General features: G+C 38.0%; 1 protein-coding gene across 8 annotated transcripts in view; it reads left to right on the forward strand.

Moving 5' to 3' along the window:
- ZCCHC6 (zinc finger, CCHC domain containing 6) overlaps positions 1–16,543 on the forward strand; it is a 57,974-nt gene extending 41,431 nt beyond the window's left edge. For 6 of the 8 annotated variants that reach the window (XM_005868258.2, XM_014541239.1, XM_005868259.2 and 3 more), the window contains 5 exons: positions 1,403–1,518; positions 2,989–3,314; positions 5,363–5,439; positions 5,831–5,894; positions 15,528–16,403. In XM_005868258.2, coding sequence (XP_005868320.1) covers positions 1,403–1,518; positions 2,989–3,314; positions 5,363–5,439; positions 5,831–5,894; positions 15,528–15,595 — 651 coding nt within the window. In that variant the 3' untranslated portion in view covers positions 15,596–16,403. Of the gene's footprint in view, positions 1–1,402; positions 1,519–2,988; positions 3,315–5,362; positions 5,440–5,830; positions 5,895–15,527 lie in introns of all 8 variants that reach the window. The other 2 variants (XM_005868257.2, XM_005868256.2) reach the window with 2 other exon arrangements.
- The last annotated feature ends 3,496 nt before the right edge of the window (positions 16,544–20,039 follow it).

Here is a 20,039-nt window from a genome sequence, read left to right on the forward strand (position 1 = left end):
ACAATTCATCAGGAGAATGGGGAAAAATAGCCAGAGGTGTAGTTTGGGTGGGAAGATTTATAATTTTGGTGCTGCTGCTTTTCCTTGGTAAGACATATAGGTGGCATTGCTGCACCACCAGCATTGAGCTCCATGCCAGCCTCAGCCAAGCCATTTGCACATGCCTAAGGGCATCCATATGAAGTCTAGACTTTCCTTTGTTTGTTTATTACTGTACTTGCAAAGAGTAATAAATCTCTTAATGGGACGGTGCTGCCTGTACTAGAACTGTCTGTTCTCATATAAACTAATGCTCAGGTTTCTATTGAGCCGCACTCATTAAAAACAAAATTGCATTATAAACATAACGTATTTCAGTTATTATTATTATCCTCACCCAAGGATATATTTTACTGATTTGGGGGGGGCGGGGGGGGACAAGGGGGAGAGAGAGAGAAACATTGATGTATGAGAAAAACATCTATTGGTTGCCTCCTGTCTGAGTATCGAACCTGAAACCCAGGTATGTGCCCTGACCAGGAATTAAACTGTCAACCCTTCAGTGCATGGGACGATGCTCCAACCAACTGAGCCACACCAGCTAGAGCAGAGCTAGAGGGTTTTATGTTTAAAATAAAGTTATTATTTTTCTGCATTAATCTTCTGAATACACTTTTAATGAACCTTAACTGTTTTGTGTGTAGCAATATTCAGCATTTGATTACATGTGAACGTGTAGTTGTAGATATTGCTGTGGTAGTCTGTCAGTGCTTCTGAAACTTGTCCAAACATATCACCTGGGGATTTTGTTAAATGCAGATTCTGACTCAGGAGCACTTTGCATTTCTTACAAGCTCCCAGGTGATGCTGATGCTGCTGGTCCCCCACCTTCATTTCAGTGGTAAAGGGGCTAGAGTCCAGACCATTGTCTTTCTTTTCTTCTGATATTTCCCTTCAGAAACCACAATGAAATAAAGCAACAGCACATAGCCTCTTTATTTTTCTCTGTAATCTGTATATGCAAATCATGTTCCTCAATTCATTAGGTGTTAGCTTTTCTCTTTTTTTAGAGCAAGGAAACTTTTGTACCTGGACTCAGCTCCCTCCAAGTCCTGGGGCAGCTGACTTCTGGGCTATGTGATACTCTTATATTTAGAAGTGCTGGGGAAAAGCTACCTTTGTGGTTAAGGATAAACAGAGTGCTGTGTGATGAAAAGGACTACATAAAATTGGAGTTTAGGTAAAATCCTGATTTAGACCTCATAATGGTTTTAGATTTGAAATTAACCAGTATAAATAATAGGTATTAAGTTAATGATAATGTTGATGTTGAGATATAAGATACCTGATTGCTGTCGGGTTAGTTTTTGTGTTTTGATCTCATAGTAATACTTCATATTTGTATATATTTATGTTTTTCTAGGAGTACTTTTTTGATCCAGATGTGCTAACTGAAGGACAGTTGGCCCCAAATGATAGATGTTGCCGAATTTGTGGGAAAATTGGACACTTCATGAAGGACTGTCCTTTGAGGAGAAAGTAAGTAAATGTTCAAAAGTGGTGGTTTTGATTTTATGCTCTTAATGTACCAGTTTTTAAATGAGGTTCTATTGTAACAGAAAATAAACTTTTAGGAAATTCAGCAGTTCTCAGGTAAATTTAAGGTTTTTTGTAATGAAAATGAGGTGATTTAAAATATGGCCTTACATACAGATAATGAGAATTGACTCCAGTGTAACGGTGACAGTCTCTCAGGCCTGGTCCCTTTTCCTAATATTGGTCATGGCCCTAATCATTACTCAATCATCTGGTTATCGCCCTCTCCAGTTGGGATGGAAGAGAAAAGAGTTAACTAAAGTTCTTCCCTTTTACAGCAGTGAGAAGTTCAGAATCATTTCAGTCAATGAAAAGTAAAATTGGTTCCTTCAGGATGTCAATTACACTTCTAATGTACAATAACAGGCGTGCCATGTTGGGATTGGGACTCACTGACAATGTCTCGGACTATAAGACCCTTTCACTTGTACACAGTTTTACTTGTACACCTTAATATTGCTATGGTGACCTACTCAGCTTGGTGACCATGCTTTCTGCTGTTGGCAGAAGGACAGAGGGACATGGTTTTGGATGCTCACTTTGAACATATTGTTTGGGGTGGTAGTGGTGCTTTTACTTGGATGGTAATATGCTCATTTAAAAACAGGTTATCGTCTCCCTGGCTGGTGTTACTCAGTGCTTAGAGCATCAGCCCTGGGACCAAAGGGTTATGGGTTTGATACCCGGTCAAAGTCCGTACCTGGGTAGCAGGTTGGATCCTTGGCCCTTGTCGGGACGCGTATGGGCGGCAACCAATAACGTGTCTCTCTCACATTGATGTTTCTCTCTCCTCCCACTTTCCACTCTCTAAAAATCAATGGGAAAAATATATTTGGGTAAGGATTAACCAAAAACAAACAACAGCAACAAAAATAAAACAGGTCATCATCTGAAATTTAAGGCTCTTATTTAGTACATATTTGTTTTTTACTCAAGTAATATAGTCACTGGTCATGGGCAAGGAAAAAATGATTTTAATATTTTAAGACCCTAAATCTCCTTATAACCATCACTTGCTTGTGAACCTATTTCCTTCTGGTCCCTTTTCTGGGCATGTGAATGAATGTATTTAAAGTTTCACATCTCAAATTTCCAGTGTCTAGTAAAGAATGCTAAGCAGGCCAGAAAGGTTCTAAAAAAAATCATCCCAAGAACAAGTTTCATTACATCAATATCAAGGAGTTCCACTAATTGGTTTTAGAGCACTGGAGAAACTGTGAAAATAAAAAGGAAAAACACCCTTAAGCCCTGAGGTTGCTTCTTAGTAGAAAAAAATAGATTTAAGTTTGTTAAATTCTGGGGTTGCCCTTTAATGCCTTTTGTTTCTCATTATTTCCTAAACCTGGAATTGTCTTATTTTGTTAGAATTCTGTTTGGATTTTTTTCCTACCAGTATTATATCATTTTCTACAGAGTGAGGCGACGGCGAGATCAGGAAGATACCCCAAACCAAAGATACCCTGAGAACAAGGACAAAAGAAGCAAAGATGACAAAGAAGTTCAAAGCAAGTGTGCAGAGAGGGAGGTGTCCTCAAAAGAGGAGAAGCCCGTGCAGTACACGCCTCAGAAAGCCAAGCCGGTGAAGGCAGTTGTCGATCTGGGGAGAGAGAAGATGCTCAGGCCGTCGGCGGAAAAGTGGAAGAGACAGGATGACAAAGACTTGAGAGAAAAACGTTGTTTTATTTGTGGACGAGAGGGGCACATTAAAAAGGAATGCCCACAGTTCAAAGGCTCTCCAGGTATGCACACCAGTCACACTTTGATGTTCCCAATCACATCTCAAGGGAAATCTTTTTAGAGTTCTGTACTATTTATTTCTTTAACAAATCTAATGACTCAAAAAGATTTTTTTTTTAAGAAAGTGAGATTCCCTCTCCTCCTTTAATTCTTATCTCATGTAAGTCTTAAACACTTAATTCCTTGTTTTATTTAGAAGCTTATGAAAGTAATTTGGTTGACTTTTTAAATAAGATTATCAATACAATGAAAACCTGGTCATTCCCAGTACCTAAAAAATGTAGCCTAAGTGACCATAAGACAAACTGTAACTTGAGCTTCGCTACTCAGTGTGGGCACTTTTGAAGTTGAAGCACTGCCCAGCCATGGAGGAGGCGTCAGGTAATCTCAGGCTGAGCCACATGTATTTCTATTTAAATACATAACATGCACATGCGTGGAAAAGGGACTATAAGGAAATAGGTTATACAGTTAATAGTGGTTCTAACTGCAGAGGAGAATTAAGGAGGGGTTTGTCTTTGGATTTTATCATTTAAATATTTTTCTGCAATAAGTATGATGATTATGATGAGGAAAAACATAAGTCAGTAGTTCAAAATCATCCATTATCTTGCCTCTTTAAGTTGTTGGATCTGAATTGACACATTATATTAAATGGCTCAAATATTTAAGGTACCTTTTTGACAGACTAGTAAGAGTAAGGGTGCCTTTGTGTATATATAAGCAGTTTATACACTTTCACTTTTTTTAGAACAAATCTGTGAATGTGGATGAAATATGGTTAGTTTAGAAAAGAGACTCTAAGACATAATTTTTTTTATTAAAATAGTAACCCTATTTCTGTCCTCAACTGTATATGTTTGTGAACAGCATACAAAAGTTAGCACTGCTGATAGTTTCCTTAAGGTGTTCATTCCAGTGTTTATTGTTCCTGGAACACTAATAACCTCTTCCCCAGTTCATTAAATCAGCAATATGGTGTCTCTTTCTTTCTTTCTTTTTTGTCTCTTTCTTTTTAAAACAAGAAACTTATAGATCACCTGTACTTTCTTTTTCCAAAAAGAAGCTTTATATGCAAAGGAGTATATTTTTAAATTAATTATTGATTTTAAAATAGGATTTAAAACATTTATGAAAGATACACCTTGCCCTACTTCTAAAGAACTCAAACTCAAGCTCTTTTGCCCTAATGTGGGACAAATGCCAGAATAAAATGATTTTCTTTTATATGAGATAAATATAATTATGAGAATTCAAAATAATAGCAATAACTAACATTCACTGAGTGCTTAATATAGACCAGGCACTATTTTAACTACATGGGTAATTTCATGTAATTTTCACCACAACCCCATCAAATGTAGTATTATTGATATCCCCAGTTTACAGATGAGGAAACTGTAAACAGTGTAGATGAGATGTAATAAAGTTTTACCACAGTTATTTTTGTAGGCCACCATTCAGAGGAACTCAAGGTCTGTGTTACTAATAGCTGAAGCACATTGTCATTGTGTTCCTTTTTGGTACAACAGAGTGGTGAAGGAATGCCCCTGTGGTCCCCAGCATGGATGGATTGCTTCTTTTTAGCTAGAAGCAAGTTTTAAGTTGTCTAATAGTGAAGCTCTCAAAACAATTAGAGCAGTGATTCTGTCAGGCTGTGACAGCAGCAGATCAGAGGGGAAGGGGACATGGGGGGCGGGGGGGCGGGTATAATCCAACCAAAGCAGAAGCATTAGTCTTGGTTACTTCAGAATGCAGTATGCACAGTTTAAGTCAAGTAGTCATATTATAAAAGTAAAATAAGAAGGGAAGAGTGGGCTGGAGTGTGGTGAATTTTTTCCAGTTGCAATGAAAAATAATTAGCTGCTGCTTCCTATCTAAGAGTTCTGCTCCTCCCTCTCATTTCTGCAAATACATTATTATTTTGTCCACGCAATATATTCAGTAGAGCTTCTGTCATATCAACAGACAAGCTTTCTGTGCAAGTTTGAAAACAGGGCTACTGCTTTCCATTTAAAGTAGGAACAAAAAGTGCCAATTTCTTTCTTAGGTATGTTTAAATCACATTGGGTATGTGGATCCCCTTCTTCACCTAGTACTTTGAGACCAACTGAAACATTTGTTCAGGTAAACCTAGCTCAAACCTAAGCAAGAAGGCCTTCCAGCATCTGTCTAGTCAGCAAACCTTTACTGGGTGCTAGCAGCTCTGTGCCAGGTCCTCAAGGTGTGCCGGGTCCTCGAGGTGCTGGGCAGGCCCTGGCCCTCACTCCTTCCTTCTGGCTAACCCCCCGGCTCCCTCCCTCTGCCCTCAGCACAGTGTGGTGAGGAGGCTTGCTGTGCCCGGGATGGCAGGGCGTGCTTTAAGGATCTCTGCATATGTGTCTCGCTTTTCAGTAACTTGCAAAATTCTGCCACCCACATGCCTAATTTCAGCTCTCCTTGGATATGGTTACAGTTTTAAAGCTCTTTCAGATGCTATTCCTTTCAATTTTGTAAACCAGTGTATTTCATTTTTTAGGCAGTGCTTTTACATGAAGACAAAAAGAAACAAAAAGCAACTATATTTTTGAGTCCCCAGTCAGGTATGTGGGTTGAAAACAACAAATGTGTGTTATTTTACTTACTGCATAGTTACCACATGCCTTTTGAGACACTTCTTTTGAGTAAGTGGTTTTAACAGGGATTGGACATCAGAATCACTTGGGGAACTTTTAAAAATACAGTTACCCTGCCCCTCCTTCATCTCCTAAATCAGATTCTTCAAGGATTAGGCTTGGGCCTGTGTATTTTTTTAATTTTATAGGTGATTCTTATACCATCCCTGAGAAGGAACCATAGTCTTGAATTATTTGTTCCTCTTCCATGCTTTTTGTTTCTGCTTTAAAATTGCCACTGTGTTGTCAACAGTGTAATCTCTTCATGGAGATTATTCACTGCACCAAAGTAAGGAAAGAAAGTAATTATTGGTCTGAACTCCACTCTCTCTCTTTCACTAAGTCATTTATTCATTCCTTCAGCAAATATTTAAGGCCCACACCCACCCACTGAGGATACAGCATAGCCCCTTCTCTCATTCTAGTCAGAGGAGATACATAAACATTTCATGTGGTGACAGGTGCTAAGAAATATAAAGCAGAAAAAGGGAAACAGAATGTTGGAGAGGGAGGTGGCCTTTCTTATAAAGTAACTTAAATTTAAGCAAAGAATCAAGGAAGGGGCAAGTCAGTGGGAAATTGGAGTTAGACTGTTACAGCAGAACCAAAAACAGTTTTTGTCCTCCTGGGTCACTGAGTGGAATGAGCAGGAAAGGGTGGTAAGAGGTGAGGTCAGGGTAGATGGGTCTGGATCATGTAGCACCTATCGATGACATTAAGTGAGGACTTTTACTGTATTTTGAAGGTGGCATCTTCAAACATAATTTTTGAGGGTTGGATGACAAAGTATAAATCAAAGATGCCACTATGATATTTGGCCTGAGCAACCAGAAGAATAGAGGTTGAATTTTCTCTGCTTGGAGAGCATATTGGGGGGAGAAAGAGAGTTTAGTTTTAGAAACCTAAGTTTAAGAAACTGACTAGATCTCCAGGTAGAGATGCCGAGTAGCCAATTGGATATACATCCTGGCCTTTAGAGCAGGAGATATAAATTTTAATATCAGTGTAATTGTACTTAGGCCTGGGTCTGAGTGAGATCACCTAAAAAGTAAATGCAGATAGAAAAGAAAAGCATTTAGATGCTCAGGTGGAAAATAAAGGAGACAGAAAAAATGGTCAATGAGAGAGCAGAAGCAGCAATAGAGCTGGGTCCTGCCCTAACCGGTTTGGCTCAATGGATAGAGCATCGGCCTGCGGACTGAAGGGTCCCAGGTTCGGTTCCGGTCAAGGGCATATACCTTGGTTGCGGGCACATCCCCAGTAGGGGGTGTGCAGGAGGCAGCTGATATTTCTCTCTCATCGATGTTTCTAACTCTCTATCCCTCTCCCTTCCTCTCTGTAAAAAACCTGATTACAAGGAGTTCTGGTGAGAAATGCTGGGAGAGGAATTGTAGGCAACGTGACTTCAGCTGTGGGCACAAAGTGTCAGGTCCCCGGGTCTATGGACAGGTGCTGAAAGGGAGGGGGGGACACTGGGCTCTGCAGGCCTTTTCCTGGAGTTTCAATAGTGCTTTTGAGTCTTGAAACAGAAGGGAGGAAATTGAAGCAGAAAAGAAAAATAAAGTAACTTTAACATACTAGCTTTTTCAGCTTTTTTGGTACAAAAGGATGAAGTTCCTCAAAGAGGAGGGAATTGTGTGAGTTGCTGCTCATAGGTCTGCTGCAGCTATAGACTGAGAATTAAGCACTGGACTTGGCAATGCAGAAGTCACTGGTGACTTTGAAAAGAGCTGTTTCTTTGGCATGCAAGGGAGAAAAACCTGATTACAAGGAGTTCTGGTGAGAAATGCTGGGAGAGGAATTGTAGGCAACGTGACTTCAGCTGTGGGCACAAAGTGTCAGGTCCCCGGGTCTATGGACAGGTGCTGAAAGGGAGGGGACACTGGAAGGCTCTGCAGGCCTTTTCCTGGAGTTTCAATAGTGCTTTTGAGTCTTGAAACAGAAGGGAGGAAATTGAAGCAGAAAAGAAAAATAAAGTAACTTTAACATACTAGCTTTTTCAGCTTTTTTGGTACAAAAGGATGAAACTATAAATTTGATGCAAACATTCTGACTTCTGGCCTGTTGATATCCTTAGTAACTTTGCTTAAAAGTGCCTGTCAGTCTTTCACCGCTCCCCTTTCCTCTCTCCTCTCTCCCTCTCTCATCTTGTCCAATAAAGTCGTTTTAAAGGAAGGAAATTATATAAGTATGTATAGTCTTTTGAACTTGATTATATAATTTATGAGAAAATTTGGAAATTTTAAAACTTCATTAAGGTAACCTGACATTTTTGTATGTCATGTCAACCCACATTTTGTATGCTCAGTTTGTACGTATCATATTATTGCTAATGCCTGTGTTAGTTACAGAGTGTGAAGGGTCTAAGCCAGTGGTTCTCAACCTTCTGGCCCTTTAAATACAGTTCCTCATGTTGTGACCCAACCATAAAATTATTTTCGTTGCTACTTCATAACTGTAATGTTGTTACTGTTATGATTCGTAATGTAAATATCTGATTTGCAGGATGGTTTTAGGCAACCGCCAAAGGGGTCGTGACCCACAGGTTGAGAACCGCTGGACTCTAAGCTATCTCCCATAAATGTCAGTTACGGAGAAGTAGCACTCTCAGATCCTCAGCAGCCTCCTAAATCCTGCAGTAAAGAGAGCTCTTCCCTGGTCCACCAGCTGGTGCCAGGGCACAGTGATCTCACCTGGGAAGGCTAAGAAAGCTCCAGCGAGGAATGTTTGGTTGTCTCTACTTTGAATGTTAACAGGAGAAAAATGCCAAGGTCAATTATCTCATATAAAATAATCTAAAAAGAAATAGGCATTTATTTTTATGATCTGTGAACTTGACTGGTGGTGGGTTTTTTAATAGCGTCAGACCTTTTTACAATCAAAATTTCAAAGGCATGGGGATTGAGGTTGACATACAGAGTGAGGTCAGATGATTCAAAGAGAAGCACAAAGCTTCAAAGAATTGCCACCCTTACCCAAAAGGGGACTGGAATGCATGAAAGGTAAAGACACAGGAGGCTCAGCGAGAAAATTCAGGAGCAGCTGTTTGCTGGGAAGGTTTTGTAATTGTTCTCCGTAGAATGCATGGACTTATAAACCAAAAAAATACTACTGGGAAAACCCCCAAAATCAAATAGAAGTGAAATGAGAATAGAGCCTATTGTGAGATGATTTGATTGACAATGAGAGCAGCCATGAAAGAAAGATAAGGAAGTTGACAGGCTGTCCCTGGAAGCAACTTTGATTCAACAAATGAAAGCCTGTGGGAAACAGACTCGACCACAGTTAGGGGTTGTTTCTCATAGATCCTCTGGGTTTGAGGGTCACAAGGTTAGCATATGTAAACAAGCCAAGAGTTGTTTTTACAAGGGTCAGCCCTGAACAAACATTTCCAGAACATGTTACATAGGAAAAATACTGATTCTTGCTTAGTTTAGATGTCCTTTTGGCCAAAGATGAAATGTCTTAAGAATATTGGCTCTGCAATCAGATTGCATGGTATATTTTCTAGCTTTGTAATCTTGAAACACCTACTTAGCCTCCACTTGCCTCAGTTTTCTTATCTGTTCTAAGGGATAATAAGAGTAATACCAGACTTGTAGGGATGTTGAGAAATCCATGTCAAAGCACTTAGAGCAGCGCCTGCAGACAGCAAGAACAGAGCAGAGGTTTGTGGTGGGTGGTGATTCATTGGTATTTCTGCAGGGCTATGTCAACATTGCTCCTGCTAAAGGCTTTACACATCTTGAAAGTAGAATTTTATTATAATTTTTTTAAGTGCTGGAGGAATACAGATGTTAGACATTATAAAAATGGCATTACTGATTGGCAATAAGTTAGGATTTCTGTAATTATCTTCTAAGTAAGAAAATGACACTTATAAATCTTTTGAGCAACTGTAAAACTTAAATTTACTACAGAAAAAAAATTAATGTAATGCCAGAAGAAAAAAAAATAACAGTTATAGGTAGCTAAAATCTATCCTTTCCAAAAAAAATAAACTCTTCAAGTAAGTATATGACAGCTGTTAAGACTGTCAAACTTATCCCTGATAAACTTACCCAAATTATATATGTTGTTATGAATGTGAAATGTCTCAATTATATGTAGTGTTAAATTTCCCCAAAGCTCTTCCTTCTCACCAGAGCCTGTTGATGGACAGCCACTGCTCTAGCACATTAGCTGTGTTGACCTTGGGCAAGAGGTTAGCTTCTCTGAGTTCCAGATGTCTCATGTATAAAATTGCAGTAGCACCATTTATCTCGCTGGGTGCTGAGAAGATGCACCCAGATTATAGTAAGCACTCAGCCACATTCCCTGTCCTCTCCTAATACCTGTCTCCATTCTTTTTTTCTTCTTTTTTTAATATATTTTTATTGATTTCAGAGAGGAAGGGAGAGGGAGAGAGAAAGAGAAAAACATCAATGATGAGAGAGACTCATTGCTTGGCTGCCTCCTGCACACCCCATACTGGGGATCAAACCCGCAACCCGGGCATGTGCCCTGACCGAGAATCCAACCGTGACCTCCTGGATCATAGGTTCACGTTTAACCACTGAGCCACGCCAGCCGGGCCATTCTTTTCCATATGGCTACATACAGTTCTTACCTCCTAAACTAGATAGTATTGAATAGAAAATGTCACGAATTTCCTTGCTCTTCGTTGTTATTTCCCTCCCCCGCATACACACAGACAACACAATGCCTTAGATGTTCTGTAAATTGTATTGATTAGAGGTATACTCACTTTGAAGGAACAATAGAGTGCGGAATGGCTAAGAACATGAGCTTTTAAAGTCAGACATACTTGAGTTTGAAATCCAGCCCAACTATTTACTGGCTGTGTCACCTCAGCAAGTTTTGAACCTCTCTCTGCCTCAGTTTCCTTATCAATTAATTGGAACTAGCACCTTACAAGGCAATAAGGATTAATTTCATATATGTAAAGCCCATAGCACAGTATCGGGCACATACCACTCAATAAATTATCACTGTTCTTATTACTGTAATTAACAGGAAGTACCAACCTTGCTGTAATTTATCTTACAGGACAAATTTCTTAATAAGAGTATTTGGAGATTAGAGAATCCTGGTTATAAATTGACTTTTTTGCATAAGTTAATTACTCTGACATAATTACATATAACAGTTTATTCAGTCTGTGAATCTCAAGAACCTAATATATTTCTGATCCTTAATCCTCCCCCATTTTTTAAAGGAAATTACTTTTCTAAAGGAACTATCTGTTTCTTCATGTATTCCACTTTAATCCCATGGTTTGAAATCTTAAAAATTAAAGATGCTGTAAATAGATTAATGGGTATCTTTTCTCCCTCATGATGATGTGTACTTATATAACTTTTTTCTTTTTAATATATATTTATTGATTTCAGAAAAGAAGGGAGAGGGACATAGAGAGACAGAAACATCAATGATGAGAGAGAATCATTAATGGGCTGCCTCCTGCACGCCCCACAGAGGGGATCGAACCTGCAACCCAGGCAGGTGCCCTGACTGGGAATCGAACCGTGACCTCCTGGTTCATAGGTCGACACTCAACCTCTGAGCCATTCCAACGTTTTCTGAAACAGTATAGGGAGATCTTACTATTCATGAATGTAAATCATCCTTTTTGATATCTGGTATTCTTGATATTCCAGTATATCACTATATTATTATTTCTTTAATCATTCCTGATTAAGGGACTGTTTTCAAATATATGATATATCAATGTCTTCAAAACATTATTTGATTACATACTCTTTCACAAAATTTTGAAAGTTCATATGTCTCCTTTATGTTTTTAAGTTGATGTCTAAGTTTTTCATCATAGCTGCAAAGCTTTTGTAATTTCTGGGGGTGGAGGGGATAATAAATACTAACATAAAATACATCTTTTAAATCAACCTTAAATGTATGTATCAAATGAAATATAAATATTATTGCAGAAACTTTACATCATTTCCTTTTTTTCCTTGAATACCTTTGTTTCACTTCCACAGAATTTTCTATTAAGACTGGAGGCCCAATGCACGAATTCGTGCACGGTCGGGGGCGGGGGGTGTGTGGGAGGGGAGCCAATTGGGGGCTGGGCCGGCTGCGGGAGGGGCCGCAAGTGCTTGGCTGGCCAGCCCTGCCCCCCTGGTCAAACTCCCAGCCGAGGGGACAATTTGCATATTAGGCTTTTATATAGGTTGATATATTTTTATCATACAGTTCAAGCATTTTATTGATCAGCCTATCATACCTGAAATAAAAATATTTATATAAATTGGAATTTTAAGCTTTTTCTTAAGTCTCAAAGCATAGAATTTTCTTCTAAGTTGTTTTTACAACCATTAGAACAATGATTGATCAAAGAAAATGTTACAAATTTGGATTTAAAATTACTTTTTATGTTTACATACTAAAAATGACTGTCATTTAATGAATAGATGGGATTTTTCCCAGTGCATTTATTTATCTATGGACCAATACTACTTATTGCAGGAATGAAAACAGTGTTTATCATTACTATCTCTAATTTTTGTTTTTTGTTTTTATGGTTGGTAAATATCAAGAAAACTTAGTAGTCTTTATGATAGCAAATTAAAAATAATATAAATTCTTTTAAGAGTTTGAGAATGGAAAATGTATTACAACAATGACTCTTTATTTATCATTCATCAAATAACCAAAAATCACATAGTAATGTGATATCAGAAATTATTCATGATGATCATCAGCTATTAATGTAACTTTACAAAAAACTAAAACTTTGGGGTTTTATTAGAGGCATTCGCATTTATCACAAACCATCATTTTCTTCACCTCCCTACCTCCAGGTTTTTCCACTCCAGGGCATCATACCACATTAAGATTTGGATGGTTTTATATTATAGTGAAAGTAGGAGAAGAATTGTGAAAGGGAAGTTGGAAAGGAAAATTGGTGTGATTTCTAAGAACCTGCCCAAAGCCTTGGTCATGAAGGCATTCTCAGGAAGAATTCAGATAGAAATTGAGAGGCTGCAAGCAATTCTCTTAACACCCCTTCCCCACTTGTCTTGTTAAGTCAGCTCAGAAATACATATACCCAAGTTTGAAGATCACTATGTATATAAAACCCTATAAAGGATATTTGTCTAGGTATATATCCACAGGACAAATTCCCAGTTAGAATGATGGGTTGAGAAGTATGTACCTTTCAACAATGGTACCAGTAATGCCAATTTATGATTGGCAATCCCAGAGAGTCATTTACAACCTGTCTCCCACACCCTCACTTCATTGAGATACTTTTTTGTCAATCTGCTTGAATTTCTATTATACCATTGAACTCAACATTTTTGTACATGTTTTCATTTGTATTTCTTCATGTTATATCTTTGCACTTTTTATTACATAGTCATCTTTGTTTTTAGTTCTTTCTACATAGAAATGCATTCATGCTTTGTCAAATGTGTTACAACATCCTTCACCACCTCCACCCCCAGTTTATTATTCTTTCAGCCTCATTTATGATTTGTTATGCCATCCAGACATTTGTTGGCTTGTTTGTTTATTTTAAAATATATTTTATTGATTTTTTACAGAGAGAAAGGGAGAGGGAGAGGGATAGAGAGTTAGAAACATCGATGAGAGAGAAACATCGAATCAGTTGCCTCTTGCACACCCCCTACTGGGGATGTGCCCACAACCAAGGTACATGCCCTTGACCGGAATCGAACCTGGGACCCTTCGGTCCGCAGGCTGACGCTCTATCCACTGAGCCAAACCGGTTAAGGCTGTTTGTTTATTTTAGTAGTTTGATCTCAAGCCAACTTTCGGGTAGTTTCAAGTCATGCTTACACAATTTATGAATTTCATGGTGTTCATTTATATTTTATTTCTATTAATTTTTAAGTATCTTCAGGTATGCTGAGATTTATGTTTATACTAGAGGTCCAGTGCACAGGTAGGGTCCCTAGTGGCTGCCGGCTGCCAGCCGAGGCCTCCCTTGGTTCCACACTTCCCCCTGGTGGTCAACGCACATCATAGCAAGCAATCTAACTCTCAGTCAGTTGAACTCCCAAGGGGACACTTTGCATATTAGGCTTTTATATATAGAGATATAGGAAGTTACATGTTTAGGTAATATATTAATAAAACTATTAGTACTATTAGAAAAGAATGGTTCTTAACACTTTGGGGAAAATATAAAAAGATACACATAATATAACAACTACCCATCTACTGGAGCAGTGATGGCGAACCTCTGACACGCGAACTCATTTTTTTGGTTGATTTTTCTTTGTTAAATAGCATTTAAATATATAAAATAAATATCAAAAATATAAATCTTTGTTTTACTATGGTTGCAAATATCAAAAAATTTCTATATGTGACACGGCACCAGAGTTAAGTTAGGGTTTTTCAAAATGCTGACACGCCGAGCTCAAAAGGTTTGCCATCACTGTACTAGAGAAATAGCATCATTTTTTTCACATTTCCAATCCTTTTTGATTAATTCTTACCCAAGGATATTTTCTCCATCTTTTTTCTTTTTTTTTTGCCAGGAATTGAACCTGCAACCAAAGTACGTGTCCTTGACTGGGAATCGAACCTATGACCCTAGGTGCTCAGGCCAACTTTCTAACCACTTAACCACACTGGCCAGCACACATTTCCAATCTTTTTTTATTTTTATTTTTTTTTTATTTTTTTTTTTATTTTTTTATTGCTTAAAGTATTACAAAGGGTATTACATATGTGTCCTTTTCCAATCTTTTTTTAAATAAAAGATTAAAATACTGAAAGTACCCTTTTACTACCACCCCCAGGTCCATTCTCTAAGTCATGTCCCCCTCCATCCTGGAGGCATCCATTATTATGAATTGAGGGCTCCTTCAATTCTTCATGAAAGCTCATACATATGTATCCTTTAACATATTACCCTTGGTGAATTTTTAAATTTACATGGCATCGTGCTGTATAAAATATTCTACAATCTGCTTTTTCATATCTATTTAACAAATGATTTTTAAATTTTAAACATATTGCTGTATTTTAAACATATTGCTGTATATAAGTTTATGGTATTTTTTTTACAGTATTCCATCATATGAATACAGAATATTGTATATATCCATTACCTAGTACATGAGCATTAAATTGAGTCTGATTTTTTGCTGTTATAAACAGTGTTGTGCACATTCTTGTGTGAATGTCCTTGAGTTTAGGTGAGAGATTCTATAGGGTGTGTGTGCTCAGAAGTCAAATTATTTAGGTTACAGCATATATTATTAACTGTTCTGTGGTGTGGTTTTAATTAGTAATCCTCATTTCTGAAACTGTATTAAAATGATGTCACTCTAGCGACTTGTCTGCATTTAAAAAGACTTTGACTAGGCTTATGTTTAATAGATCATGTTTCATATGCTATAGACTTTATATCTAGCCTAATTACTTAATTCAAAACAAGTGACCATTTCCAGTGTGAAAAGTTTCCGTGAATAATTAGCAATAAGTAGTAATGTTACAGATTTTTTGATGAAGTGAGACTTATTTTATTTATGTTGGGTTTTGTTTCCTCCCCTCCTCTAGGTAGCCTTTCCAGTAAATATATGACTCAGGGAAAAGCCTCAGTGAAGAGGACCCAGCAGGAATCATGAGGGAAGGAAATGCAGCGCTCTAAATGGCCACTCAGGCATTCCTAATCACTCTGAAAATTAGGTTCATTTTACAGGACTCAGCAGCATAGATCAGGCTTCAACTTAACATTTAAGGGAAATGTCAGATTTTTTTTAACTGAATGAAATTCATAATAAGGAAAAAAATTTTAATGTAGTCTTACCTACCACAAATCCTCATAGATTTAAGGATTTTAATAGAAAGCCATGGTGTGTGTATTTAAGCCAGGTTAAAAAAAAAAAAAAAAAAAGTAACAATGGGCCAGTATTCAGTGAATACAATTTCATGGTTTTTAATTCTTTGAAATCACACTAAAATGGTGTGCTGATAAACCCCAAGAAATTAATCCTTTCCTATAAATCCCTTTTTTTGTTCTGAAGAGGGGAAATTATATTTATTGTTGTTTACTGAATCCTGTGTGAAAGTGTGTCAAATATATGTGAACTGCTACTACTGTATTTACCATTTACAAACCTTATTTTATTGATATTGGTAGAAGAAGTGATAACATGAAAGTGATTACCTGTTTATGTGAGTCTTCCATGGATGAGCAATGCCAATGAGGGCCTTTTTGGTTTTTTCCCTCTCTAATTTTAATTAAGTTGACATATATCTACTATGCTCCTAAAAATGAAGTGAGGAAAACAAGTAGTCCTGTTTGCTGCTAAAAAACATTTTCAAAGGAAAAATGACAAAAGTGCTTTTTACTTTTTATGATATTCAGAAATTAGGGTGGAGAACTTCAAAAAAATCCCTGCAGATTAAAGAAGCCATCTCTGCCAATTATAAGTTTGCTTGGTGTCATTTTGGGTCTGACTGGAACCCTTATGGAACTGTTTCTGTAACTTCACAAGCCTTTCAAAAGTAGTACATGGTCAGAACTATGCTTCAGTTTGATTTTGAAATAAAAGCCAATTTTCGACCTGTAATTTTATCCACATCCCTTTCTAGTGAGAATCCTAACTTTTATGAGGAAACTAGATCGGGAGTCAGGGCAGACAGATCTGAGCCTCTTTATCTCGTGCTCCCTTTACTTGTGCCTCTGCTGGTGTTCATTGACACCCACTGTGTGGCAAGCACTAGGAATGCACAAATAGGCACAGGTTTAGGAGAACAAATACGTAGAGGGAGGTACCAGAGGGTTTTTGCTGGGCATTCCTAGGTAGGGGAGAACTCAAAACATATACACCCATGGCCCTTCTTTTAAACAAATTACTTGAAAACATATTCCAGCTAAAGAAGAATCATATAAAAATTAACTTCAGAATTGTGATAGAATTAGTGATCATTCCTTACTCACATGGAATGAATACAAACTTATAAATTAAGTGAATTATGCAACCTGGGCTGAAACTCTGCTCTACATGACTTTCCTTGGCTGCTGCTCTTCCGAGTTCCTCTCTTGCCTTCATGCATGAAAGTCAGCTTGACTGGGCATACAGTTCTTGTCAGACTTTCTGTGGAAAGCCTATTGACACGGTTGTCTTCTGGCATGATAGCAGAAGTCTGAGGCCAGCCTGATTTTTATTCCCTTGCAGGTTTTATTTTTCTGCTTTGAAGCTTGTGTGTTTATTCCTGTATCTTTTGTGTCGGTGACTTTTGTCTGAACAAAACTGAATCCAATGTATCTCCCTACCCAAGTTTTTTTTATTGTTGTTTTTTTATCCTCACCCAAGGGTATTTTTTGTATTGATTTGAAAGAGAGAGAAAAAAACATCCAGCAATGCCTTCTGTACATGCCCCGAACTGGGATCCAAACCCTAGGTTTGTTCTCTGACCAGGAGTTGAACCCACACTTTTTGGTATATGGGACGACACTCCAACCAAGTGAGCAACCTAGCCAGAGCTTTTTTTAAAAAATATATTTTTATTGATTTCAGAGAGGAAGGGAGAGGGAGAGAGAGATGGAAATATCAATAATAAGAGAGAGTCATTGATCAGCTGCCTCCTGCACGCCCCTACTGGGAATCGAGCCCACAACCCAGGCACGTGCCTTTGACCGGAATCAAACCCAGGACCCTTCAGTCAGCAGGCTGACGCTCTATCCACTGAGCCAAATTGGCTAGGGCTTAATCAATTTGAGAAAGTATCTGTTTTTAATTTTTTTTTTTTCTCAAAAATCCTTTTGTCTTAATATTCCTCTCATCTTTTTCCTTCCTGCTAGGAAAACTTCTCAAATTTAACCTCCACATGACTAGCTTGATTTTTTTAGTGCCATTCTGCTGTTTGCTATTTCTAACTAAATTTTTTCATTTAACTTATTTTCTTGACTTACTCTCAACCACTTTCCATTTCCTCTCATTTTAGCTTAATTTCATTGTCTTCCTTTTCATAGAAACCATGTTTTCTTACATCCTTTTAAGGATATTGAAAAGTTCCCTGCATTCTAGTCTGATTTCCAAAGTAGATTCCACCCAGTGTACTATGCTTTTAGTTTGGTTTTGAGCCTTCCCACTGGATCAGGGGGACAGTGGCCAGTATTTGCCAGCAGACCTGGGCAGTGTTGCCCTTGGCTTTTTGCTCCCTTCATTTGGATGCCAGTGATAGCCCCTTCTCAACGCCCCTGGGGGACAGATACATCTGTTCCATATCACGTCCAGTTCCCTGAGAGTAGCTATCTTTTGAATGCAGCTGGGCTCTCTCTTAACAGGCTCTACAAATGCCCCACTCCTGGGGTTCTTTTCTCTTTCTCTCAGGAACAAAAATATGAAATCCATTTTTATAACCCCAATCAATACTTACAAATCTCTTGCTCAGTGTATACAGTATCAACAATGTGCCCAAAGATGTTATTTAATTGTTCTAACTTAAGTTTATTTTTTCATCTTAAAATGTATTTCACAAATGGTTCTGGGTTTTCTTAAATTTCTCAAGTGGGAAAATTTGTGGGTAGATAGGTCAAAAGGGTTCATAGTGTTTCAGGCCAAGAAAAATTTTTTTTGAAAAGCAAATACAGAATTTAAGAACCCCCCATAAAACTGTAAAAATGTGCTCCATGCTTTTTTCTTTGAAAGCAGGTATGTATGGGCAGCAGTCAAACTTCACTGTGTGAAATTCTAGACTTAAAGGGGGTCTGGCTCTGCCAGTTTTCCAGCTAGGAGTGTGGCACTCCTCCTAACCTTTTGGCAGGTCCATTTCCCTGCATATAAAATGGAAATCATACCTGCCCTTCCACCGTGTGGTGAGGATCAAGTAAGGTCTTATTAGGAAAAGACATTTTTAAATGTCTAGAACCCTGAAACTACATCCTGAGGTGCAATATTGAACATTTCCCTGTTGACATCTAAAAATGGTTACAGCTTGCAATCTCCTTTAACAGTTCCCACCCCACCTCATTTCCACATCACAGAACAGCTCCTGCTTTGAGATAAAGGAGTGCACATATTTCTTACTCATGAAAACTCTTTTAAATCCAATTTAAGGGACCTGCGCCAGTTTCAAATAACAGTAGGTATTACTGAACCACTGACAAGTAGATTTTGTGATTTAGCACTTAACCTGCAAAACACCTAACCAAGTTAAAAACTAAGTAGTGTGTCTTAAAAGAAAGAAGGCTGTTCAATGTACCACAGGGTCCTGAATCAGAAGACTTAGAGCTAAAATTTTAAAATAGCGTTTGATGAGTTATATTTAAAGCATTGCTTGTAAAATAGCTGCACCAACATTCCTGACCTATACAGCTCAAAGTTGTGAGGCTACTATGACACAGTGTGCTAAGGGTTCTTTTAAAAGCTGTAAAGTGCTACACAACTGTGTGATATTTTAGTAATTGATAAAAATGATAACAGGTAATCAATTTTTTTTACATTTTAAAAGGACTTATATTTTTTTATTGATTGATTTTTAAAGAGAAGAGAAAGGAGAGACATTGATTTTTTTTCCCCTACTTGTTTATGCATTCATTGGTTGATTCTGGTAAGTGTCCTGACTTGGGATTGAACCCTGAAACCTTGGATATCTAGACAATGCTCTGAGTCACCTGGCCGGGGCCTTTTGTGGGGTTTTTTTTGTGTGTGTTTGGTTTTTTTTACATTTTTATTAACTTCAGTTTTTTTAAATATATTTTTTTTATTGATTTTTTACAGAGAGGAAGGAAGAGAGATAGAGAGTCAGAAACATCGATGAGAGAGAAACATCGATCAGCTGCCTCCTGCACACCCCCTACTGGGGATGTGCCCGCAACCCAGGTACATGCCCTTGACCGGAATCAAACCTGGGACCTTTCAGTCCGCAGGCCGATGCTCTATCCACTGAGCCAAACCGGTTTCGGCAACTTCAGTTTTTCACAGCAAAATTGAGCAGAAAGTACAGTTTCCATAAGCCCGGACAAGCCAAACTTCCCCACTGTCCACATTCTGCACCAGGGTAGGACATTTGTTACAATCCAAGAACCTACTAATACAGGGACACACCATTATCACCCAA

The sequence above is a fragment of the Myotis brandtii genome, unplaced genomic scaffold (genome assembly GCF_000412655.1).
Source record: "Myotis brandtii unplaced genomic scaffold, ASM41265v1 scaffold266, whole genome shotgun sequence".
NCBI lineage: Eukaryota > Metazoa > Chordata > Mammalia > Chiroptera > Vespertilionidae > Myotis > Myotis brandtii.